Genomic DNA, 26,335 nt, shown 5'->3' with positions numbered 1-26,335 from the left:
TTCCTGATATTTTTTGGTATTTCCAGTCCCCAGCAGGATGGATAGGATGGAGGAACACCAAGTTTTTTTTTATCAGCTCTAAGTTAACTCTAACGTAGTCCCTGAATTGCACCTCTTTCTCGATCAACACAAACTCCAGTCTTTTACTGATATACTCTGCTGTGTTAAGGAGCATGTTCTACACCAAGGGAAGAGCTGTTAACTTGTAGGTTGGAATTATGCTAAAGCCTGTGTTTAAATGGTTTAATTGCATTTGAGTTCTGTTCAAGAGGCAACTGGAAATAGTACACAAGCCTTTTTCAGCCAAAGACAAAATAAGAATTAAATCCAGACAAAATAAGAATTAAAAATCATGAAGCTGTTAGGCCCAAAAAAAGAAAGTGAGAGAGAAAAAACAAGAGTATGGTAACCACTCCTCCTAGATTTCCAGCAGTGTCCTGATCTTTCAGCTAATCCTGAAAGCTTCAATTTGTTGTCTTCTGACACTGGTATCCTTTGAACATTTTCTCTAGTTCTTGATTCCAACCACATCTCTTCTGCACATATTCATATTCCTTGGTCTTAAATAACTGCCTCCAAACATCTCTTTTCTCCCTGAGATTTTTGTTTCTTGAATGCCATAACCACACATCTTAGAAAATTCAATTTGTCAAGCCTTTGATTGCTTTTATTCTCTACTTAGTGCTAGTGTTTCCTGAAGTGAGAGGAACAACAGGCAGAAAATCCATTACTGAGTCAAGAAATTGTCATCTAAATTGAGTATATGGGAGGGAGAGTTTCAAGATAATACAGTTTCCTACCATATGGCTGTGTCAGGTTTGTTATCTTCAGTAAAGACATACCCTTAAAGTGTACAGAAAAAGTTCAGCTACTTTCAGATTTTTTTAAGTACTTCATATCTCAAAGCAAGCCTACCTTATCTGCTGGCAAGACCAGAAAAGAAAGAGGTTAATCTTCTAAAAATAGTGCAAAGAAGTGAACAATTATGACCTGGAAAACTCAAAAAGAAAGACATAGTGCTAGATTTTTTGTTTCTCTCTACAGTGAGACTGTTACTAAACAGTTCCTTTTCGTACTGCTAGACCTCTGAATTTCTATAGGTCCTTTTGTCAGAGGATCTCACTACAGCACTCACCAGGACCTTATCAAATCCTCCTGCTTCTGTGTCAGGGAGATGAGTCAGTTATGCATCACAGCGTAGTTCTGTGAGGAGCACAAGCCACACGACTCAAAGCAAAGCAAGAAGCCCAAGGAGCCTGATTCACAAGCTTTTGCTCTTGCCACTAGGTATGCTCATCCCTACCTAATGATAGCTAGAAAGGGGCTTCAAACACAAAGTCTCCATGGAAAGGGAAGATTTTAATTGTACAGGAATGTCTTTCCACCTCAGACACGTCAAGGACCTGCCTGACCCTGTGCGATAGAGAGATTTCAATTTTTAATGATCACATAGGAATTAAAAAGGACTATTGCTTTCTCACTGAAAACAGTTCCATAGAGGCAGTTCTATCAATACAGATTTGAGACAAATCAAATGATCCATTAGTACAGAAGTGGAGTGCAACTATATTTTTTAAGTCGTAGCTCCTTGGAAAATTATTTGTCACTAGTTAGCTATTACCTGTCAGCTCCTACCTGTTAGCTCTCACCTGCTCCTACTGTCACCCATCAGCTCTGCTCAATAGCTCCAAGTAGCCAAAAAGGAGAATAAAGTGTTTCCAAAGACTGTTGAAGAGCATCACATCATCCAAACCAGTTGCCTAAAAGTAAAAGACGGGAAATTATATTGTTCTCTTTCTTTTCTGGACCTATGTCTCTCCCTCCCTCTGATTCTTGTTGGTTGGTTAGTTGTTGTTTTTCCCTCCACTTATTTCTTCGCTTTGGTAAAGAGAACCTACCAAGCTTTCTGCTGTTACATTATTTTTCAAAACTCAGAAATGGAGGAGCAGACCTGCTCAAACAACTGAATTATTTTTCCTTTTTACATCCAACTATAAATTTTAGATGTCTGAAAGGCAATCCTTTAACTTCTTTCTCCTTACAACAACTCTTGGGATGTAATTGACAGTGTGACTCTGCTTGTATCCATGGAAGCTTGGTACAAGAGCTAGAAGATGGAACATCAGATCAGGAATTATTAACAAAATTAACAAAATTATTAACAAAAAATATTAACAAAAAAATTATGAGACTTGATATGCACCAGTTGTTACAGCTGTAAATGGAGCTCCACAGCTGCCATTGGCAGAACTCATTCTCCTGAATTTAACATTTTCTTTATCCTGTCCTATATGTTATATTGAATACTGTTTGTTGTAAATACACAGTTTATAACAAACTTTGTCCAGGGGCCTGTGCAGGAAGACATTAGGCAAATAGGGACACAGAACTGTTGGGCGTCATAATGCTATAGTATTTCTGTAGTTATAAAATGTATAATATAAATTCAGGTTTATATTCCTTCAAAGAAAGCAGTAAAATAAAAGGTTACATTTGTCCTTCAGTGAGTGTATTAGACCAAGACTGGTGATGTGACACAGAAATGCCAGTAAGAAGAATGAGTTAAGCCAGTGATAAGCTCTCATTAAAAGTGAAAACTGAATAATTACAGTTCCACCTTTTACTGGAATAACAAAGGTTCCTTCCTTCAAAATCTCCCATGTTATTTTCTCCTCTGACCATGGTATCACGAATTCCCCAAATTCCTTTCTAATCCATCATCTGTCTTATACTCTGTACATTTTTTTCTGCCAGATAGTTAGACAAATTGGAAAAGAACCAAAAAGCACAGTCCACCAACAACTGTGAGACATGTAAATAGCCCATGTATTAAAACAATGCGTTATTAGCCTTCATAAAATAAGGGTGTTTTCTTATGCAGACTTACGAATAACTTTCTCTAAGGGTCATAGACAAGTATTTCAATACATATTCACAGGATACTTTTCATCTGAAATACCACTGTGGGTATTCAGATCAGGTATTAAAGTATCAAAAATAGGAAAGATTTGTCAGACAGCATTATACTTAATCATAATCTGTAACTCTGAAAATACCATTCTTGCAGAAAAATACAAAGACCATCAGGGTTTCCTAAACATGATACTTGTGGAGCATTAAAAAAATGCTAGTTATATAGAACTGAATGAATGATCACCTGAGAGGTTCTATGGCATGGTCTACAACTAAGCAGGATCTTCTTGTCAATGCCTTTTGCCCGAAGGCCTACACAGTTACAGTCTTAAAAATGGAAGGAAATTTTTCACATAACTGTTAATGCATTTTTTTCAGACAATATTTTTCTAACAAAAATTTTGCCTGTAACAATTTTTCCCATTTTTGCTCATCTCTAGTCTAAAAAAAATTCACACTTTGGTTATGGTGCTTTAAAAAGGTATATACGTATGTGTGCGTATGTATGTGTATATAGCACTATGCTAGTGTTAAATACACAGTATTCTGAAGTATTCTAGAGGTAGAAAGTATTTATTTGAATGGGTAAAGGGTTTGGGACTACAAATTTAGAAAATTATGTTCTAGTTTAAAATATTCATCGAGCTCAGCTTGCCATACTTTCAATACTTCTGTTCAGCAGTTACTGCCCTTTGTACCAGTAAAGACTTGCCTGTCTTCACTTAGTAAATAAAAGAGTATTGGGAAATTACTAATTATTACATATTATCATCAAAGTACTCCTTGACCATGAGCAATTTAATTATATGAAGGTAATTTCTCAAAGGTAATTTCTCAAAGTAATTTCTAGACAGTACAGGTCGTTGTTTTGCTTGCATCTATTGCTATCCCAAGCAATAGCATAGAGAAGGTCTAAGAACTTACATTACTAAATTAATGTAACCTTTTTTTTTTTAATAAGGTATGATACATAACAAAAGGAGATACATTTTAACAGACCACCATCAAATAATTTTGTACTGTTCATCACTGCAGAAAGAGTTACTCGCCATGACAAAATGGATTTGTTGGTTATAAGAACTGACAGGGAAACCAAAAGCATTTTCAAATGAAATCATGAGACTAACATCATCACAGTACTGTGGATGTAAAGTGATTTTGATTGCTGGATTGCAAAGTAGGTCCCAAACAGCCTACACTAATGTGAAGTGTCAGTTTTACAACTGATGGCAGTATTAAAGATGCAGAATTCCTTTCTCTTAAACAATTTACACTTTACTACAATGTATACAAATAGATTTTCATCTGCAAAGTGATAGGGTGTGCTTAAGAAGTCAAAATAATAATTTAAGAAAACTAACATGCAAGCATTGGGGAATTGGTCACAAGCGCATGGAAAATTCATTGCCTGTGTGCTGTTTCAAACTGCTGCTTGCCCCTGTTTGGAAAGGACGTTGCAGTATGATCATATTAATTCTGCTCATTTGTAAAACTCCTAGTTACCTAAGCACAGCTAGGACTCAGATGCTGAAAAATAAATGCTTCCTAGTACTAGTTTCATTCCTCCAGAGAATACCAGTGACTCCGTTTTGCAAATAAGAGTACCCTTGTGTCATGTTGTAGGTGAACTGTGCTCCTAGGGCTGTATCTGCCAGCTAAGAAGTCTGATATTTTCACCGTTAATTCCAGTTAAGTCAGGATTGTATCCCAGGTCTTGTTTATTGTTTATCTGTTTTCACAAATATTTTGCAGCTTTCACTTTCAAAACCATGAGTGTAATTTATTGTAGATTAAGCATGAAGCCAAATGTGCAAGCTTTTTACTATTCTATCTTCTAATGGCAAAATTAACCTTGACTTTGCATTCATCTGGTATGGAAGAAATCTTGAAGTACAGAAAGAACCTTTGAAATCCACAGCTGCATCCTCATTCTTTAGAGTACATAGAGCAATCCCCATGGTGCAGATTCGTTTCGGTTACACTTACATAGAAGTACCAGTTCAGAGGAAGGCTTCTTAGTTTTACTTTCCTGATTCTTGTTTCTAGGACAGGTTAGCTGAACTAGAAAAATTAATGCAGCCATTTTACCAGGTATTTTGTTATTTACTCAAGCTCTACTTTGCAATTATTTCATTCCTGTTTCACAGAAAAGACTACAGCTACTCATGACAATGCAGCCATGGAAGTTCAACCAAAAAGGCTTTGTTTGGAGAATACACAAACCTTATGTCAACATTTTAAAGATTTCTGCACTTCGAATGCCTCTTCATGGTCACAGTTTTGGGTAGTCTGGATGTCTCCAAACATGCCTTCTGCTGCCTCATTTCCTAAGAGATGAGGTGTAACTTAGTCAAAGTTTAGAAAATGCCCAAATTAATTTAATAATAAGTAAATGGAAAGTTTCAAATTGTCTTGTGTAAAGGTTAGTTTCCTACAAAACCTAATTGACAGGGTTTTTATAAAACAGATCTTGCTGGAGTGTCTGTCTCAGTGTTTTGGTAAAGTCACCAGTTCAATCAGTTTGTTCTCAGCAGATACAGGGCACCAGGATGTGCACACACTGGTTGCTTGGTTGAGGACCAGTCCAAGGGGTCCTTCCTCTTCACTTAGAAGTTGCTGTTCCATAGGGTCTTTGAGCCCAGAACTATATCAGTTTTGAAAATAACTACCCATATCTCAGTATTTCATATAGGAATACATTGCTAATAAAGCCCCTTCTTGTATGTTAAATGTTCTTCACAGATCTTTCCACTTTTGAAGTTTTTGACTAGCTGCTTACAGTTGCCTATTAAATGAGCCAACAATTTAAAGATTATATTCTGTTTTTCAAAGTGCCAGTGACATAATTATAAATATCATGTACTGCACACAGAACCAGACTGCTGATAGTAGGTTCTTCCTAAAATGAACATTGCTTTGCTGTATTTACCAAAAATACAGGTCTGCGCTTAGGTTTTATGTTTAAGAACTTTAAGGCTTGATTCAACATCTTCAGCATAGCAAAGTTCCAAGCTCCATATGTGTGAATTTCTAAACTGCAATGAAGAAAAAATGGTAGATTTCATAATGGTTGATTATGAGTTGATAATTAACACCATGAGACACTACATGAAGTTCTGCAAGGCAAAGAACAGTCATCTTTCCAAGAACAAAAGCCAGATCAAGCTTAATAAGATTAGCTTTGAAGGAAACTACCTCATTGACAGGCACTTCTGCTTGACCAGAAAAAACAGTTTACAAGAAAGATACTGCTAACTCACTTAAGATATGTGACTATCCTAACACAGCAAGTTGTTCCCTGATCTGTCGGGAACACTTGTGCTTCTTTCATTTTGCTGCTTGAGGCCGGATCTGAGGGATATTAGAGTGAGGGCCAATGGGCACAGGAGGTTACATCTGAATATGAGGAGAAGCTTCTTTACTTTGAGGGTGCCAGAGCCCTGGAACAGGCTGCCCAGAGAGGTTGTGGAGTCTCGTCTGGAGACATTCAAACCCGCCTGGACACATTCCTGTGTGATCTGCTCTGGTGAACCTGCTTTAGCATGTGGGTTAGACCAGATGATCTCCAGAGGTGCACTCCAAGCACAAAAATTCCGTGATGCTGTGATTCTGTGAATGCAAGCAGAAATGGAAACACAGAATGAACCAATCTTACAGCAGCTCAAAAGAGTAATTCCAGCTAGATGACCAACAGAAAAGGCTTGGGTCCTTTCAAAAATAAAAGCTAATCGAGACTATAAAAATGAAATTGCTTTCTGTACATTAAAATAACTCTGTCTCTTTTAAGAATCCCTCTAAAATCTTGAAGGAATGTGAGTAAAAAAATCATTTCTCCAAGTTTCCAGTGGAGCAGCATCAGTTTCAAAGGCTCTGGCTTTCAATAGTTGTGCTGGTAGAATAATTTACATTTAGATATCACCTCTCATCTTGAAGGATCACAAATCACTTTACAAAATCTGAAGTGTGTGAAGAAATTACCTCTTTTAAGCACCAAAGCAAAGATGTGCAGCCACCTACAAAGTAAAACACCATAGCCCGCATGACACAACTCCTAACACAGCAGGTGAAAAGTAGGTTAAATGGGTTTACCTGCATTTGCCTTAACTTACAAGCAGTTGTTGTTATTGGCAACATACATCCCTCTAGCAAAATCTTGCTCTTCTTGATAATAAAAGACATTTTGCAATTGAGATGAATAAAAGCAGTCATCAAGTCATCTAAACACAGCTATTAAATTTTCCCTTTTATTGCTGTACTTCAATAAGAATAAACATTATATTTAACTTACACAATTTTAAACACATTAACGGTTTTAACTTCATCATAACCTATGTTATGTTAAAGGAACATTACCATCTCACCATCTGTTTCCCTCCACATAGAAAGGGACAGGCAGGTGTATGTCTAGACAGAACACATACATGTACCACCAAGGAAGTGAGGAAGGAGGGGAGGACTAAAAAAAACAAGAAATAAGGCAATAAAAAGTAGAAATTGCACTTCAGTAATTCAAAACACAGCAGAGAAATTGATGCTGCATCTTTAAATAACTTGAGAAATGTATTTCATCTTTAATTCCCCATTTTCCTATTCAGAACAAGTGCTGCCCAGGACTGGTTTTCGAGCGGATTCCTCTGGCAAGTATTCTTCAGCCTTCATTGTTCTGTAAACCAATTGTCCTCCATTTCATGTTTTAGTTATTCTTCTTTATTTAATCATTTTTCTAGATAATTGCCAGTCATGACAGCTTGGTCACCATTTTAGTTTTGTATGAACTTTGTGGGGTATAGAATGATAACTGTAAGTCTTTTTTGAGCAAGATAAATCATTCTGAGCAAGGAAAAGTATTTATTTTTCTTCAGGCAGTCTTTGTGTATGTTTTACGATGTTTCATGTGTGCTCTCATACTTTAGTGTTCAGTTTTTTAACATAAAAATATATCTATACTTCATACCCAAATTTAAGCTTAAGCAATATTTTGTGTAAAACTGAAGTTACTTTGGTCTTTATTTGTAAAAGAACAAAATAAGTGTATTAGGCAGACCAAGCCATTCCTTGCTCCCATATCTGTATCTTGTTCTGTAAACACCTAAAAGCAAAAACTTTCAAAAATAGTAGCTTTTGGGATGTTTGAATCAAGATTGGTCTTGTAAAGTGGCAATAGACCTGTTTAAAAACCAGCAGTACCTGATTTCCCAATGTGATCATGTTAAGTGAACAGTTAAAACAGGCTGTTTTGACAATCCTGTTTTTTCTAGTCCTACACAGGTTGGACAGACATCCTAACTTGAATATGATATTGGGCTAGTTTTGCACATCCCAGTAGGGTTTATATATTGAATAACACTGTTATCTCACCAATTCTATTTTTGGGGCTTTTTTTGCTTTGCTGATTTTTATACTGAAGTCTTTACCAGTTTTCCCTCTCTATAAACACCCAAGAGGAAATGTCCGTGTTTTTTTAAAAAGCTACTCGTGTCAGAGAGCAGCAGACCCATCACTGTTTTCAAGCTTTTCACATCTTTCAGGAGCAACTGCACCTCAGATAAAAAGTTATTGTAGATTTATGTCAACCACAATTCACATTTCACAGTAATAATTTATATGGAACAAAAATCTTCATCAACTTCAGCAAAGAAGTCCAAATTAATTTTTATTTTTAGCAGGAAAGTAGAGTACACCCAGAAAAACTGTAAAATTACTACAACAAAGCTCTTCATCCCTGTTTTAATTGCAATGTAGAACAGATTTAATACTAATAAAAAATAGAATATACAGCATCACCGCAAATACCAGGTTTATCACTATAAAAATCACATAGCACTTGTGCAACTTGACTCATACAGAAAATGAATTAATCATCTTCAGGGATATATTTTCTCTACATACTTTTAAGAAACAACTGCATGTACACTTATCATTGCATAATTCACCTAGGAATCAAGATGAATACAATACAGAAATGTAGCTAAGAGTTGATAATCACATCTTTACCTATGAGATCTCACTGTTGTTCAGTAACAATCTATTCTGGTACTTTTACATTTAAAGCACATTCCTCACAGTTCAGGAAACAGACAACAGAATTTCCCAATGCTCTTTACCATTCTCACTGTGCAACAATGGGCGAATCACAACTTATCCAATACCATTCCCAAATTCATGGAGGAGCCAGCTGGTTTTGTAACATAGCAAAACGTTGTATTTTTTTTTCTCTTCTAGACCAAATGATCAGTTAATAAAGTTTTCCTTTACACAAAAAGAAGAAACAAAATGCTATAACTATAAAAAAGACAATGAAGTTACTAGCAGGCAAATCTAAAATTCTTTTACTAATATAAATGCATAGGTAGGCAAGGGAGAACAGGGAACATTGTTATTCTTGCACAGGATACCCATATTATATGATCAGAAATGTTGACTTTAAGCTACAACTCTCCTTTCAATGAAACTTGTAGGAGATGAGACATTCAGGTGTATTAAGCTGACTCAAAGGAAGAGCAAAGTGTACAAAAGACTATGCTAACTCTAGTTTTGGCTTGACTCCCATGTCTGCAAACCTATTCATTTCTTCGTGCTTGGCATGAACTACAAGGTGCTAATCTAGCTTACAAACAGAAAAAATAATTTATTTATTTTTCATGATGAGGTTGTATTAACCAACAGTTTGCAGTATATTGCAAAGAACAGGAGTGTCATTTTCCTGTTGATATAGGTCATTTTCTTTGTATGATCAATGGAACATCTGTTCCCGCAAGAAAAGGTTTAGTTTATGTAACAAACATAACAAAAAAAAGAAGTATCAGAATCATAGAGAAGCAAGAACTGAAGAAATATCAGAGGAAATGTAGTTATTTGTATGGATGAGAATACTTGATTGATGTACATTCACGAATATTGAAACTGCTGCCACATAATAGTGGGAACTTTTAGTATATCTACCAAGCATGAGCTTCTGAAGTAAAAACACATGGTAGTGAACAACTTGTATGTCTTTAGGAAACAGGAAAAAAAGATATTTCATCATCAGTGAGACTTTCAAACATATTTTTGATTAAAGACTGGTGATATAGAGATAAGCTGAGACCTAATGCAAAAGAAGTCTACCAAAAATCGACTAACCTTATAGCAGATTTTTTGCACCAAAAAAGCAATGCATGTTTAGTCAATCTAGACTTCAACTTGACATTTTACAAAATGCCAGTTATAGTTGATGGACTTCCATGCTACCCTTGAGAAGACAGTGCTTAGCACAAAATGTAAAGAAGAATGGCTAGAAAGAAGATAAGCAATTTTACCAAAAGAACAGTTTCTGGACTGAAAGGGTAACATTAATGGAGAGCTTTTCAATAATGTCCTAAGCACAAAATCTAAGGGTGGAAATCAGGTCTGCACTTAGACATACAACTTCCGGTATCTGTGGTATAGTTTTCTCCAGACCAATGGAGAGCTGGCCAGTGCAGCCAATGGAGCCGTATCATACCAAGCACAAAAGCTGAAACAAACAGAAACAGCACTGGAGGAAACACTTTAAGCGTACTAGTCAGTCACTGGAGATAGTGCAATATTACTGTCAAAAAGTAAGTAAATCATGATGTGCAATCCATTAGGGAAAATTCTGACTGAGGCAGGTGACCTAGTGACAAAGACAACAAACAGTGTCTTCTTTGTCTGTGTCTTTACTGGAAAGGTCTGTGTGCTGTTTGCTTGCAGAGACTTGCATTAACAGAGAGCTAGACTAGATGACCCAGGGATTCTTTCCAGTTCTATGTTTTGTTTGCCAGGTGGAACGGAAAATAACATTATTTTTTAAAAGTAATTTTCAATGACCTGATAAGAGTTGGCAGAAAATGGACTCCATAGACTTCCAGCTCTTTGGGAGGGAAGGCACTTCTGAACAAGCATGATGGTGTGGTTGGTTTATCCAAAGGTTTCCAAACTGTGTTAGAACTGATTAAAAAGTATGCTCATATACAGTATTTTTAGCCTAAACCTTTTCATGGTCAACAGAGCTTACCTCTTCCATTCCATGTAGAAATCAGCCTCTTTTTAAAAAAATGGTACCTCTTATTTTGGTGTCTGGTGCCAATGTTGATTTGGATGAGCTTTGTCAATGCATGTACATGAGGGAAGTTTTCATCTCAGTATGCCAGAGTATGTATTCTTCACACCCTGATATTCTCACACTTTCTTGATGTGTTCCCAACTGTGTATATTCATTCATGTGTGTGCAAATAAAGGTAGTTCTTGGCTTGTGACACACTGCTGGAAGCAGCGCCTTTGAGTGCTATAAATGAGTGCTATAAATGATGATCCCACTGTGTCTGTCTACAAAGCCCTCTCCCTAGTACTGAGCTCCATCCTTGTTATACCTTGGCACAGCAGATCATGTGAAGATTAAGTATCGCTCTCATCTTAAAATTCCTTTGCCTCTCACAACTTTGAAACAATCTTTATATTAACACACTGTACATGCACAAACTTGTTCTTTTATGCACTGTTGGGACACTTCTAAATAAATTGAAAAAAGTCAGGGTAATAACCTGTTAGAAATTTTTTTGCATTTGTCTTCTAAAGATATGAGAAGCAAGTTGGAAGGGAAAAGTAATACTTTTATATTTCCATCTGAAATATTTGTGATTCAGTCTCACTCGTACAGATATACATTGCTGAAACAATGCACTTTCTAGTCCCAGATAGGGGGGGAACCCAAGAAGCATTAAAGCACAAGAGCATCTCTGTGCTTCTGTCCAGAGAGGATTTTTATTGCATAGTCATGGTATATTGCCTTTGCATGTAGTTCTGTGTCTATCTTTGCAAAACCTGACTAAAACTGAATCAGCTTTAATCCAGATTAAACCTGGGATCTGTGCAACTCTGCAGTTTATGAGGTGTCCACTGATGGCATCTGGGAGGTATCTGTAAATCAGTCACTGAAATACTGTGTTTAAGCCATCTGTAGTCCCTTCCCTCCTGAGGAAAGAAGTCACAACAGGAGACACTACAGTTTGCTGAAGTAAACTTACTCATTCCGTTCTGTATTTTGGGTTTAGCAACTAGCTCACATTGGCCAAAAGCTGTCACAATTTGCAGGCCAGAGTGCAAGCTGTACGAAAGGTCATCTTGTTAATCACTGTCCTGCTTTGGGTGATGAGTCTAAAGCATCGCTGAACATGCAGACAAAGCAATAGTCAAAATAGACCACTTCTTTGTCCTTTAGCTCCTTATTGTTTCGCTTTATATGATTTGAAATTTTATTCAAAATGTCTCTTTTATATTTTGAGGGTATCAAGATCCAAAACAACTGTCTCTTTCAAATGAACCTAAAGACACTTTTATAAGAAACTGGCTTTTAAAGAGCAGTACATTCCTGAACAGATATATTCCAGGGCAGAATGTATGTTTACAGGCAAGTTACACAGGCATATGGAAGCACAATTTTAATGATTCATAAACCTGTTGAGACTTAAATGGAGTAGCATTAAGGAGTTCAAGTTAATGATGTTAGCTTTCAATTTAAACCCTAGGAGTCAAAGGCTTATAATTATAGCTTTCATTAAAACTCCTAAGTGAAGGTATTACCTGCAAATGGAGTACTTAAAAGACACATTACATAAAAAGACTGGTTTACATCTGTATGTGAAACTAAAGCAACTTGTAATGATTATTCATCTTCTCCAAGCTGGACTAATAACTTTTCAATTCATCTTTATCTCCCATTTCAGTTTATTCTCTTTAGGTTTTAACAAACTTCAAGGAAAGCAATTTAAATGCCAGAGGTGGATGAACAGCAGTATATTGTGAAGTCAGTTGTAGGAAGAAGGCACCTTTATAACCTCTATTTTGAACAGACGTTTCCAGTACTGTTCTCCTGTGAATGTGTTCTAGCTTGGTTTAGTATATTCTACTGAGCATAATCATCCTTCAAGATAGCTACATTTTCAAGTCTCCTCCTTGTCTTTGTACAACACATTGTGTCCCATTTGTTTCCGCCAGTTCTAACCAGGATGCCATTAGTCATGTGCAGTGAACACAAGGTGGGAGGGAAGATGGTGCATATTCTCAAGACAAAGCCAAAATGCTTTGCTCAGTGGGATTTCCCTTTAAACCAGGTCCCGATTACAAGGAGCTGGATGTTCACCTTCGGAGGATGGAGTCTGGGTTTGGCTTCAGAATCCTGGGAGGAGATGAGCCTGGACAGCCTGTGAGTTGTTTCTTCCTAACTTTCCTTTTCATAATTTTATAAGCTGTGTAAAGTTCAGAAAAATAGTGCTACATAGCTGAGCCCAAATGAATGCCCTATTAAGGCTATGAGTGAAATGGGTTTTTTATTCATCCATAGAAAAATACAGGACTCTCAGCCCTTTGCTGAAGAGTGTGGCCTGGCATCTTTTAATCCTTACTTTCCAAAACCAAGTTTAAGCAGAAAATTTTAAAAACCAGATTACGTAAAACTATGCATAACTCTGTTCAGTATAGGCAGACTATATATATGTATAATGTTAAAAGTACTGTTGACAGTGCAGTTTATTTCCAAAAACACAGAAAGCCCCACCAGGGAACAGTAGTCCATGTTCTAGGTTAGATGACAGCATCACATAGTGCATCGGGCATAAAAATGGTAGCTTTATACCATTAACAGGGAGACATCCCCATAACCAAATAACAGGTAACAAAACCAACACAGATGCATTGCAGGTGAAATAAAATATAAAATAAAACTTATACATGATTTTTTAAATAAATTTGTACATATTTTGGTAAATTAGTGATATGTATAAATACTATAGTTTTGAGAGAGCAGGCAGAATTAGTACTCCTTCAAAATAACTATGATTATGGTTTGCCATTGAGGGCTAATCCCAAGTTAATAATGATAACATTTTATTATCACAACCCTATGCATAGTCCAAGTCCTGTGTTACCACATTTCTGAGATAATGTATAACTAGTTGATAGATTTATTTATTCCATATTCAATTTCATACAGAATAATATAGTTGTCATTCAAGCATTAACATTAACCAACACATTGTCAACATCTGTTGAAGTACTGATAAACATTGTTTACCAATGCCTCTTGTAAAAAGAAACAAATGCAATGTATTCTAACAAAGGTGCTTCAAGTGCTGGCTTAAATGCAGAGACTCTATTTTAGACTAAGTGTTTTGTAATGGATTTTCAAAGCTAAATAAGGTGAAGCTGTACAGATGAACTTCAAAACAACATTTCATCATCTACACTTGCAGTGTGGCTGAAGCCCCTCTGGCATGTAAGTTTCTGCCGTGGACCAGATCCCAGTGCACATAAAATGAGGCCACTGAGCCATCATCTTCAAATTCTACACCTGAGCATTTTTCCTGTCATTTCTGGATGGCCCAGCCAGTACAGGTTCTCAAAGCTCACCTACTGGGTGAAATCAGAGAGGAAATCTATTAGGAGCTAGAGGAAATGTCCCATTTTATCATTTTACCCTGTAAAGAACTGGCACTAGTCGAAGATTTAGAAAAATCCTTTTACTTGCTTTGGACAGTAGTGTCTAGTGGTATTTCTCATCTCCCAGGAAAGTGTCCCTGGCTACAGGGCTGCTCAGTGTTCTGGGAATGTGTGTCTTGGTGTCTTCTCTAGTGTATTTTTTTAATTATAAATGAATAATTAAGTAGTCACAGACCTGGTGTTTGACTGGAGGTTTATGACATTCTCATGAGGAAAAGTGCAGCTCAGATGCCTCATCTAAAAGAAGATTATTTATATAAAACAGAATTATTTCAACCTAAAGGACTGTGACAAAACTGGTTTACAATATCTAATATTCTGGTGGTTAAGAATACATGCTGGAGTTGTGGAAGACCTGAATCTACATTTCTGCTCAACAGTACAGTAGAGTGGGAATTCGGAAACGAGTCGCTTGCCTCCCAGCTACATGCATTATGCACTGACCTGTTACGGAGGAAGCAGGTCTTTCTGGTTTCTTTTCAGCAAAGGACTGACCTGGCTTTAGTGTCCAAAGTCAGAGAGTCACAGCTGGATACCAAGTGCGGAGATAAGCACCTTGCTATTTTTGGAGAGCATGACCAAAAATTCTGCCTTCTATGAACCACCTTCTAAGATGCTTCACTGTCCTGCTGAACAATTGCTCTCAGCCTGCACTTAGCCTCAGGGTCGCTGTCTCTATTTCAGGTCTTGCAAATACGAAAGTGTTTTTCCCCACACGTATCAATCTAACAGGTTTTATGTCTCCCACAAGCCATGTCTCAAGGTCCTCAAAATGAACAAGATCCTAGCTTGAGGTTGAGGATCCTACGAGGCAAAAAGACACCTCAAAGCAAGGTGTCGCAGTGCTGAACCTCTCAATTCTCACTGTCTCTTTGTTGTCCTTCTGCTTGTGTTCACTGCTCAGATTCATCACTAATAAAGACAATAGATGTACTCCACTTTTTTTAGTTTCCATCTATTTTGTATTCAAAACACAAGATTTCTTAACTCTGTTTTCTCTACTCCGCTGCTTCCCTGCTCCCCCATGGACAGCCCACCTGCAGCCTCCCATTTCTTTCACCCCCAGAAAAGGAGAGGAATTTTCTGCCTGTCCTCCAAACCCCTGTATTTCCTATGAAACAAGAACAGAAATGCTTTGAAATATTTGTTTCAGCTCTCCTGCTGTGCAGTCAGGTAACACAGAACAAGAGGGAGCTTTCCTTGCCTTTTGTCTTTGTGGTTTGGTTTCTAAAAGGGAGTATGATTCCTTCAGAATAAGGCAATAAGTTTTTCAAATAAGCAGAATCCACAAAGTTTTTTTTAGAAGGGTAGCACTGACACTATAGAGGGAATGTAGCTTGAGTTTCCTTCTAGTTATATCATCTACCTGGCACCTTAGAGGAAGAAAGTGCTGCTGGGCTACTGCAGTTTCTGTATTTGTAAGCATAAAGATACTTTCCCAAGGACTTAAGTTTAGTAAGAAATTTCAAATATCAAGACTGTGGGTTGTGCCACTTCTAATCATCTCTGAAATCTCAAGAGATTGTACCACCACAGGTATTTATCACATCTCCCGGTTACTTGAGGAGTTAGAGATAATCTGACTCTATTACAATGACTTATAATATCACTAAAAGGTTGCAAATATACATAAACTGGAATTTTACTGAAGCTGAAAATTGCTGTTGCAAAACGGAGAAGTATTTTGGACACGTTTGTGCAGCTCAAACTCAAAATCATGGGATATATAATTACACTGTTTCACCTTTTCAACACAGATTATTTGGGATTCTTCTCCAAAATGCCTGCAAAATGTATTTCTGTATTCCTTTTATGATCAGTGACAAGAAACAGACAGTGCCAAGACATAACAGATGTCCATAGAGTAAAACACTAGGGTAATGCAGACCACTACTTAAGAGCTCCTAGTTTTAGCAGCGATTAGACAGAGTTCAGATTATTAGCTTGGATTTAGACATCACAGACATTTAAAATGAGGTGCGATGAGTCACACATTTTCTGTGTATTATTTAGATTTTACTATGTGCCTGTGAATTTACTGTATTATATTCAGATAAACTGAAACTCGAAGTCAGAAAATTACCAAGTATCAGAAAGAAACTCAATATCACAACAGATTAACATGTACGAATTAATAGACCCAGGCTTCAATTTCAGATTATGCTCTGTCACGGTCTTCCTAATCTCAGTATTCCTCATGATTAATTTCAAGCAATAGGTGAAACTTTCCCTTTTCTCTACAACACACTCTTTATGGCCTACATGTCATCTTCCTTTTCCTCATGCATTCAAAGCAATCTCATGGCAGTATGAAGCTGCATTACAGAAGAAATACAATCTTGATAAATATTTTTCCATTTGTGTTTTGCTTATAGAATTTGTAACTATTATGGAAACTACTCAACCATTAAATGAGAGCAGATACTGGATAAGAAACAAGTTCAGACACAAAAAAATTAAAGAGAAGGAAAATTAAGTTATTCTTGCTATTAAATATAACCAATAACATAACAGATATGGTGGCCATCATCTTGACAAACTCACCAACCTGATGCTTATGTTAGGAGTCTGTTCTACCACTGAGATGAGTAACACAATTACATTTCACTGTGGACATGTGAAATATCAGCAACAATTGCTTAATTAGTCAAAACTAGAAAGAGTTTTTGCACTTTGCTGGACATACTGATGACCTACCTTGCTATGAGCTGCATTTCTGTTTCCCCAAATGATCAAGATGCACAAAATGTTCAATCCTTTAGCAGCCAATTATAAAGAAACTGCAAATTATCAGTAAAACCAAAGGAGGAAGTCATTACCTACAGTCTTTCAACCTGCAGAGGGTTATCACCCATCTCTTCCCAAGATAACTAGGAAAAAATTCTTACTCATTTAAGATGCACAAATGTAAAGGTTTTGAGAATGCTTTGTGGAGATCTAGATAAATGTAGCTTTGGACAGCTTTTTTTCTTGTCTAGTAAAGGAGCATAAATACATATTTCATAGTTTGATTTTGCACAAAGTATTTTGCAAAGCTTTGAGATATATTCTTCCACTGTTTGAAGAACAGAATGGAGATACCTGAAAGAGTGTCTCTGGCAACTCAGTCTGGCACTGCTTAACAGGATCCCAGGAACACCAGGAAGCAGGAAAGTGCCACATCGTGTTCTCTCTTTGCTAAGTTTTGACAGCAAAAGTGAGCCAAAGGGAGGCTAGAAACTGGGGAAAATTCTCCAGGTTCCATGTGGAGTTTCATTTAAACACACTGCTGGGATAGTTGCTAAGACCATAAAAAACCGTAAGACTACCTGCGTGACTACCTCATCTAGCCTTTGCAGTTCATCATGAAAAGCAATACTTGAAAGCTTTTATCTTTTATTATTTAAAGTGGATTGTCACACGGCATGTCATATCCATCATTCTATACTCACTCTCACACTGAACAAGAAAAAGGAAACTTTGTAACACACTCTGTGAATGCTTTAATATTCTTTCAAAGAAAACAGGTTCTGTTTGAATCAATCTCAACTGTTCTATCACTTATTCCTCAGAGAAAATATATATGTCGTTTTCTAATAAATTATGTGAAGTTATGTGCATAGAAAGTGGAGAAAGTCATTAAAAGGTTTTGAACAGATTTTTTTCCAGTTTATATGTTCCATACAAATTACATTAAAATGTCAATTTGAGAAAACAACATCTGCCCAGAGTAAGCTGACATTTTCCCCTTTTTCCATTTTGTTAATCAACCACTAGCTGAGCAATTACTTATTATGAGTAACAGCATTTAATATAGCATTTCTTTTCCCCTAAAGAAGCCCAAAGCAAACTCTGTGTAGTGGGACCACTTCCACTACTGACTTCAAGTGAATTACTCCAGCTGCTTAAATCACACAGCAGTGAGGAACCTTGAATAAAAAATATGCAGACTAGCTAATTTTGAGTCAAAAAGACCCGTACATGGAATTAATCTGTTTAGATCTTCTGCATAATGTAGTCTGTATAAACTCAACACACCTTAATAGACAGTCTTGATTTGAAGATTTCGGGTAGATTGGGTAGATCATCCATTCTCAGGTGTATCACTCCTACGTGGGTAGGTGATATCTTGCCTTCTTACCAAAGGCAAGGAAGCATCTCCAGTCACACCCACAGAGAAGAAGCAAAGCTTTCAGACACACACACAGGTATCTTGACCTGCACTGAATCACTAGCTTAATTTTGAAAGAAAGGGACAATCACTGCAACATTCATAGCACTGAATTGGAGGCTCAGTGTACATATGACAGGATTTTGTTTCTTTGCTGCCTAGATTCTCATCGGAGCAGTGATTGCCATGGGCTCAGCAGACCGAGATGGCCGTCTCCATCCTGGTGATGAGTTGGTGTATGTAGATGGGATTCCAGTGGCTGGCAAAACCCACCGATATGTGATTGATCTTATGCATAACGCTGCCCGAAATGGGCAAGTGAATCTTACTGTGAGGAGAAAGGTGCTACCCACGGGTAAGTGAAGCCTGGGGAAGGTGAAAGGGAAAACAGATCTCAATGCTGGCAGCGCAAACACGTGCTGCTTTAAAAAATAGAGATACGTAAAGTCAAACTGAATGTTTGTGTCATTTTGAAGAATAATTGTAAAGATGTATTGCTTGTTTCTGTGACAAAAACACTGCAGCTGAGTGTTGTTTCCTTTAGAAGTGGAAACAATATTGGCAACCCCGGTGTGGTGATCATGAGTGCCCTGGATTTGTTCCATGCTGTCTTGGTCTGTGCTGTCTCCTCTTGTCCATTTTTGGGACAAAAAGTTCACCTAAGTCTAAGTTGTTATTGCTGACCATGTCAATAAGCAATGAGAGAAAGGATCAAAGACTGTTGACCATTTAGGGCAAGAACTCATTTCACTCTTGTATGTGTTAAAAGCCCATTTCTGGTCTCACTGATGTCACTTGGAGATTTCCCCCCGACTGCAATACCAGCTGCCTTAAAACCATTGGTATGGCACAAGCAGCTCCTAGGAACAGGGCCGGATCCTCTCTTCAAACAGATACAGTCAGAAAGTAAGCCTAAAACAATATGAAGAATCTGAAGTAAATTAAATGTTTAGACTAGCTCAATCTCAATTATTGAAAAACACTGGAACCAGGAAAAATGTGTGGCAGCGTCTCTTAAAGCTTTAAAGGGAGAATCTGCTGCCTTTCCATTGCAACCTTTGCTTACATGAGGAAAGGAGTTTATTTCAGAACTTTTGAGACATTTGTGGTGAGTACACTTCACTGAGGCACCAGAAATGAGCAAAATCACCTCCCCAGCCTGTCGTGTCTTCTGCTTCCCCGCGCCCCAGATCCGCTGCCGTTGCCTGTGCCGATCTCCTTCGCTCCCCTGCCAAAAAAGCCGCCCTCCCACTCACCTTCGTCTTCCCAGTCCCCCTCCCACTGCGGCACCGCAGCTCCCTGCCAGCCGCGCTCTCGCGGGACTGACTTTCTTCTGTTACTGACTCCAGAGTCCTCCAGCCAGAAAGGTCCCCCTCCGCCCGGCGCGACGCCCCCTCGCAGCTCCCCCAGCGCTAGGAAAATGGCCAATAACCAAGGTAATCCGCCGAGCGCTTGCGATTTAGCACCTTTCCCGGGTCAGGCGGCTGTACAGGCTGCAGGCAAAATTAGCACGAGGGGTAGCACAGAGTGGATGCCAGCCTTTGCTGCTGCTTGTGAAATATTAAATAAAAGGGTCTATTAGACACTCTGGTCTCCTGGCACAGAAAATGAGGCAAGCTGGTAAAACACCTGGAGTCATTCTTGGGCCTTGAGAGTGCCACACCGGGGAGTAGAGTGCGTAACTCATTAATGTTTAAGCATTTCAGGAGCTGAACAGGATTTTAATTTGGTGTGTTACAACATAAGCTTTGTGGGAAAAAAAATTAAATGACTGATGCTGAGCATGACTGAAAAATGCAATACTAATTCATCAGGTCAATTGATTTCCCGTGAATTTCTCACTAGTGTGAATGTATACAGCAGAGGGATCTGGGGTTTTCCTTACCTGCCTGACAGCTGATGCACATATCTTAGCCCTCACCTGGAATCACCATTTTGCACAGATATTTATGCAGATCTGGAACAGAAAATCACCATTCACAAGCCCTGGAAAACAATTTCATTAGGAAAATGTGATATTCAGAACAATGCGGATTAAAATGCCATTTTTTCACAGGCAGAAGCAAAACACATTTTTTGTGATGAATATCTGTTGCACAGCTGACGACCGAATAGCCATTTAAACATTTCCTCCTTTATCTTTCTTTTTCTGTGCTTAATGGCATTCAGTTGCATTCATTTATGGCCAAGCCAGCTCTTGGTCATTCTGCGGGGTAAGATAATTTCCTTTTTGTTGCAGCCACACTGACATAAACAGTATTCAGTTTTCTGAAACATGACAGCCAGAAAATGAGATTTCTCTTGTCACTGACTATAGCATTTAGTTGCAGATTTGGTTCAATAACTCCTGGAGATTTTCAATTCTGGTGCAGGAGTATAATAATTGTTTGTTTTGCTACCTCTTTATTCTCTCTAATCACTTTATTTCATAGTTGCAGAAGGACTACTAAAGGACACACCTGACTAAGGAAACAACAGCTTGTCCTTGGATTACGTTTATTTTATTAATATATACATACTGAAAGTCTAATTTGCAGGCTCTCTTCCTAGGATGTATGAGTGTATGCGTAAGCTCTTCACATGTTCAGTAGAATGACTCTGCCACTCTCATCACTCCGAACAGAAAACGTATTACTTAGATTCATCTGAAAGTTCTGTATTAAAATTGCCAATAAATACTGATTTGTGTAAACAACTGAGATTTGTGATGAATATAAATCTTTTTTCCTGTCTGTAAGTGTAACCTTACTATTTTCAATTGCCAAAATGCTTGTACTAAAAAAGCGTGTAATCCCACAAGATTTAACTTGTTCCCCATTCTTGTTACTACAAAGCAATAGTGAAGTGTGGATGGACTCCATTTTCACTTCTGCTCTTTCCAACTCACCACACAAGAGCATCTTCAAAACCTTTAAATGAGTACTGCTTCTGTCATGACACCCACAGAAAAGCTATTTGTGATTATTTTTCATTGTATAACTGCTCTGTATCATTAATGTCTTTTGAGCATGCTAATCAACTTGTAAGAAGAACATTATGCAGCTAATCCTAATTACTCTATGTTAGCTGACTGCTTAAATTCTTCTAATCCAAACACAAATAATTTTATATTGGATTAGACAGTCACATTTTCCTCTTGATGACAGATCAACCGGCAGACAAGGGAACAGTTCTTGCTAATGTTTTTGCAATCCAGATAGCCACTGTTTCTTACTTTCCTTTCCTCTCTCGTAGATAGCTTAGCAGTGAGTGTTCATGCTTGCTTTATCTGATTGCCCTTGAATGTTTTGCATAATTGTGTAGATCCCTGTCTCTCTGCATCTATTACAGCTCCTAGTTTAATACTTGCGGTAGTCTGGGCTATAGGCAGTCAACTGTATTCATGTTGCATTAGCAAATGTAGTGTAAGTCATGGAGCCACTGAGCTAGTCAGACTGTAATACTGGTGTGATTTATGTTGTAGGAGAACCGTGCCCAGAGAATGGCAGAAGCCCAGGCTCAGTGTCTACACACCACAGTTCTCCAAGAAGTGACTACACTACTTATGCTAACAGTAATCACGCTGTCTCTAGTAGCAATGCTACACCCCCCGAGGGCTTCACTGCTCACAGCCTGCAAACCAGTGACGTTGTGATCCACCGCAAGGAGAATGAAGGCTTTGGCTTTGTTATCATCAGTTCCCTGAACAGGCCCGAATCTGGGTCCACAATAAGTAAGTAAACCACATTTTTCAGAGTATATTTTTCCAAGTGCACCCCAAATTAGAAAAAGAAAAAAAAAAGCTAGTAATTGCTGCAGAGATCAAAACTGAAGGGACTCTCAAGGTTTCTTCCAAGGGCACCATTTTTTTGTCTGTTGCGCCTTGGACACAGGTTATTCTGGCCTCTGAGGCTCTGTGCTTCACACACTCATTTGGCTGTCAGACTGCCACAGGATTCACCCCCAAAGTAGATTTTCTCTGTTCCTCTATCCCAAGGAGACACACTGCAGGTAACCATCAGGGTTATGTGAATAAATGATTCCCCCACGGGCAATTGAATTACACTTTTTTAAATCAAAACGAAGTTCAGGAACTTGAAATAAAAGCTGAGATCACAGCAAACCCCATGACAGCAGCTGTCCAATTTTGGCACTGCAGAAGCTACTGAAAAATGGGAAAACTGGTTACATGGACATTCAGGGAGCTTGATTTTTTAACTGCCTGGACTATACATAGTGTAAAATTTATGACTGTGTACAGAGAGATAGTAAGTGTAGTGGCAGAATATGCCCTTAATGATTACAGCCTAGTTTATGTCCAGAAAACTAATATTTATTGGGGCTCAACTTCATTGCTTTAATACAGGCATCTGGTGCCATCTCAAAAGATGTTCTAGATACATCTAGGGAGAAGTCAGGCAGATGTGACACAGGACCTACAGGAGACTCTGACCCTTTGGTAGTGGCAGCTGCAGACACAGGGGCACCCTTGGGTGTTTCAAGTGGCATTTAACTAACTGAGAGCTGCACCCGCTAGAAGCAGAAAGCATAAAAGGCTTTACATTGAGAGACATCAACTTCTTAACTCCAGGTTCCAGTATAAGTTGGGGAATGACCTATTAGAGAGCAGTGTAGGGGAAAGGGACCTGGGTGTCCTGGTGGACAACAGGATGACCATGAGCCAGCACTGTGCCCTTGTGGCCAGGAAGGCCAATGGCATCCTGGGGTGTATTAGAAGAGGGGTGGTGAGTAGGTTGAGAGAGGTTCTCCTTACCCTCTACTCTGCCCTGGTGAGACCACACCTGGAATATTGTGTCCAGTTCTGGCCCCTCAGTTCCAGAAGGACAGGGAACTGCTGGAGAGAGTCCAGAGCAGGGCAACAAAGATGATTAAGGGAGTGGAGCATCTCCCTTATGAGGAAAGGCTGAGGTAGCAGGGGCTCTGGAGCTGGAGAAGAGGAGACTGAGGGGTGACCTCATTAATGTTTACAAATATGTGAAGAGTGAGTGTCACAAGGATGGAGCCAGGCTCTTCTCGGTGACAACCAGTGGTAGGACAAGGGGTAATGGGTACAAACTGGAACACAAGATGTTCCACTTAAATTTGAGAAGAAACTGGCAGTGAGGGTAACAGAACACTGGAACAGGCTGCCCAGGGTGGTTGTGGAGTCTCCTTCACTGGAGACATTCAAAACCCGCCTGGACACCTTCCTGTGTAACCTCATCTGGGTGTTCCTGCTCCGGCAGGGGGAGTGCAATCTCACTGGATGATCTTTTGAGGTCCCTTTCAATCCCCGATATTCTGTGATTCTGTGATCTCCCACCACACCCATCTGAAATTGTGAATGGTAATCACAGCTCAAAAACCAAGACACGTGATAATGTTTGTCATTTTGTAAATCGCAGCCTAATGCAGTCCTTTCCCTGCATTCAAAACATGTTTTGAAGGAACTGTTGTTTTCCCCAAAACTGCTTCCTGAGGAAATAACTGTTTCAACTTTTAGGGCCAAACTTCATTCTTCTAAATTCATTACAGGAAAACAACTAAGAGTGTACTGGGAAAGATATACTGCACAACAGCAAATTATCTCAGAAAACCTCTTTGCAGTATTTCATGATCATGCAGTTATTAAAAGAGTTGCTTTTCATATTAGCTCAGCTGAATTTTAAAATTCCATGATTGCCAAAATTAATATTGTAACAAAACCATGGATAATTAGCCTCTTGGGACTCTAAGTTTTCACTTTATTGAATATAATAGCCAACTGGAAGTTCTTTGCAGATCAGACAGGGAAAAGAATAATCCATAGAGGACATTGAGACATACATATTAATTGGTTAAGTCAGTCATGAATTTTTCAAGAAAATTATTTCACAGATAGGCTTTGTGGTTGGGAAGGTGTAGAGGGAAAGAGGAAAGGAAGCAGAAAGAGAAAATGCCTAAGCAACCAAAAGTTCTGTGGCTGGAGTATCCTGCTGAGGAGAACAGACCCAGGCTCAAGATCCTGCTTTGCCTCCTGCCCTCCAACATGTTCTTGTGGTACTTTTCTTCTTCCTCAAGAAACTTCATAGGGAGCCACTGTTGAACACCTCGAGTAGTAAAGAAAAATGACAGTCTGATGCAGAAGTGACAAGAGAATTTATTCAAATGATAACTGCACTGCATTTCAGTCATCCCAAAGAGCACCCAAATCCTAAGTTTAGAAGAACAGCAGTGAACCAAAAAATTACATTTGCTGTAGACAGTGACAGCACAGAGAATAAAATACCTTTCTATGTGAATTCTGTTTCAAAAATGTAGTAGGAAAAATAAGCTGAAAATTATATAATCTGTCATTAGTGATAAAAACAGCCTAAAAATCCTTGGCCATTTCTAGTTTGAGGGCAGTTTACTTTCTTCACTTAACATGTATTTGGGTGATATTAACAGGAGTATAGACAGTAGATTGCAGGGAGATTATTATCCCCCTTTTGACAGCATTCATTAGGACCTATCTAGAATACATCATCCAAGTTTTAGGCCCTTCAGTACAAGAAAGACAAGGAAAGTTCAGCAGCATCCACTGAAAACTCCCTTAGGTCTCTTCCAGCTTGAATTAACCTAAAATCCTTTAATTAAAATGCACAATAAGGGGTAGAAAGCATACAACAAGAAGAAAGTATCAACTGGATGTAGGAGGTGTAATGTCCAAAATATAGCTTACATCAATACAGAAATACGGATCTGCATGGCACCAAGTACCTTGGTAGTCACTTCTCATAGCAGCAGTATGTTAATTTGGTGAAATGTTGTACAAGTGTTCCAGTGTTTCTGGCTTCAGAACCAGTGTGATTATCTCCAGATCATGCATCCCAGCATGGCTCAGAATGATGCTGCGCAGACATACCATAAACATACACAGTTAAATGTTGATGTAGTAATTGCAAGGCAACACTGAAAGAATCAAAATGGGCAAAAGAGGTCAGGAAAAGTAATATCTTGTAGTGCCAGACAGACACTACTAAGAATAGCATAACCTAAGAAGTCTGCTCACTGGGAGCATCCTCAGAGCAAAGTAAAGAAGAGTTCCTTTGATTTAAGAATGTTTATTTTGATAACTCTATTCCCCCCTCTACTTTCCTGTAAAAGCAAAAGACTTGAGAATTTGGAAGTTAAGTATCATCATCACTTTTTCTTAAGAAGGCAATTAATTGTGCACTGGAAGTATTTTCCTTTTTCTTGAAATCACACTTATAAACTGTTTTTTTACAACCCAACAAATTACAACAGCTCTTGCTCAGTACAGAAGCATGAACCTTGTGTCAGTAGGCACTTGTGCTTCAAGCACTGTTAAAAGTGAGGCAGTAATTCAAAGACAGTTGCTACCAGCCTCAGAGCTGCAGGTTCGTGTGTTTGCTGCTTTGCAGTTGCCCTGAAGCTCAAGGGGTTGCACAAAAGCTCAGCCTGTGGGTGTTTGCCAAAGATAAAACCAGTTGTGGCTGTGAAGCTGTAGGAGCACCCCACTAAGTCAGAGGAGCAGAGCTCCAGATGAGTCTCTTATCCCTTTCCCACCCTTTGTGATGGGGTGTTCGCTGTGCTGCTCCCATGTAGCCCCTTAGGGGTGCTTCATGCTCCCCCTGACTTGGCAAGGAGCCATGAAACACTCAGGAGCTCCCAGAGTAGAGCATGTTTTTCTTGTTCCAAGTCTTGTGGTCTTGGTCAGCTTTTCTCTTGACATGCTTTGCAATGGGTTCATCACCACTGTTGATTTACAGACCTGCCTATGCCTTGCAGAAATATTCAAAACACTAAGAGGCA

The 26,335-nt window shown here is 38.5% G+C and overlaps 1 protein-coding gene across 14 annotated transcripts in view; it reads left to right on the top strand.

The window, feature by feature from the left end:
* The window catches only part of MAGI2 (membrane associated guanylate kinase, WW and PDZ domain containing 2), a 742,272-nt gene that overhangs the window by 654,063 nt on the left and 61,874 nt on the right, over positions 1-26,335 (top strand). For 9 of the 14 annotated variants that reach the window (XM_065049172.1, XM_065049173.1, XM_065049167.1 and 6 more), the window contains 4 exons: positions 13,026-13,117; positions 18,722-18,914; positions 19,909-19,995; positions 22,023-22,271. In XM_065049172.1, coding sequence (XP_064905244.1) covers positions 13,026-13,117; positions 18,722-18,914; positions 19,909-19,995; positions 22,023-22,271 — 621 coding nt within the window. Of the gene's footprint in view, positions 1-7,508; positions 7,551-13,025; positions 13,118-18,721; positions 18,915-19,908; positions 19,996-22,022; positions 22,272-26,335 lie in introns of all 14 variants that reach the window. The other 5 variants (XM_021300626.2, XM_021300624.2, XM_065049168.1 and 2 more) reach the window with 3 other exon arrangements.

The sequence above is a fragment of the Columba livia genome, chromosome 1 (assembly GCF_036013475.1).
Source record: "Columba livia isolate bColLiv1 breed racing homer chromosome 1, bColLiv1.pat.W.v2, whole genome shotgun sequence".
Classification (NCBI taxonomy): Eukaryota; Metazoa; Chordata; class Aves; order Columbiformes; family Columbidae; genus Columba; species Columba livia.
The sequence above is the reverse complement of the archived record's forward strand: the minus strand, read 5'-3'. Positions and strand labels throughout refer to the sequence as shown.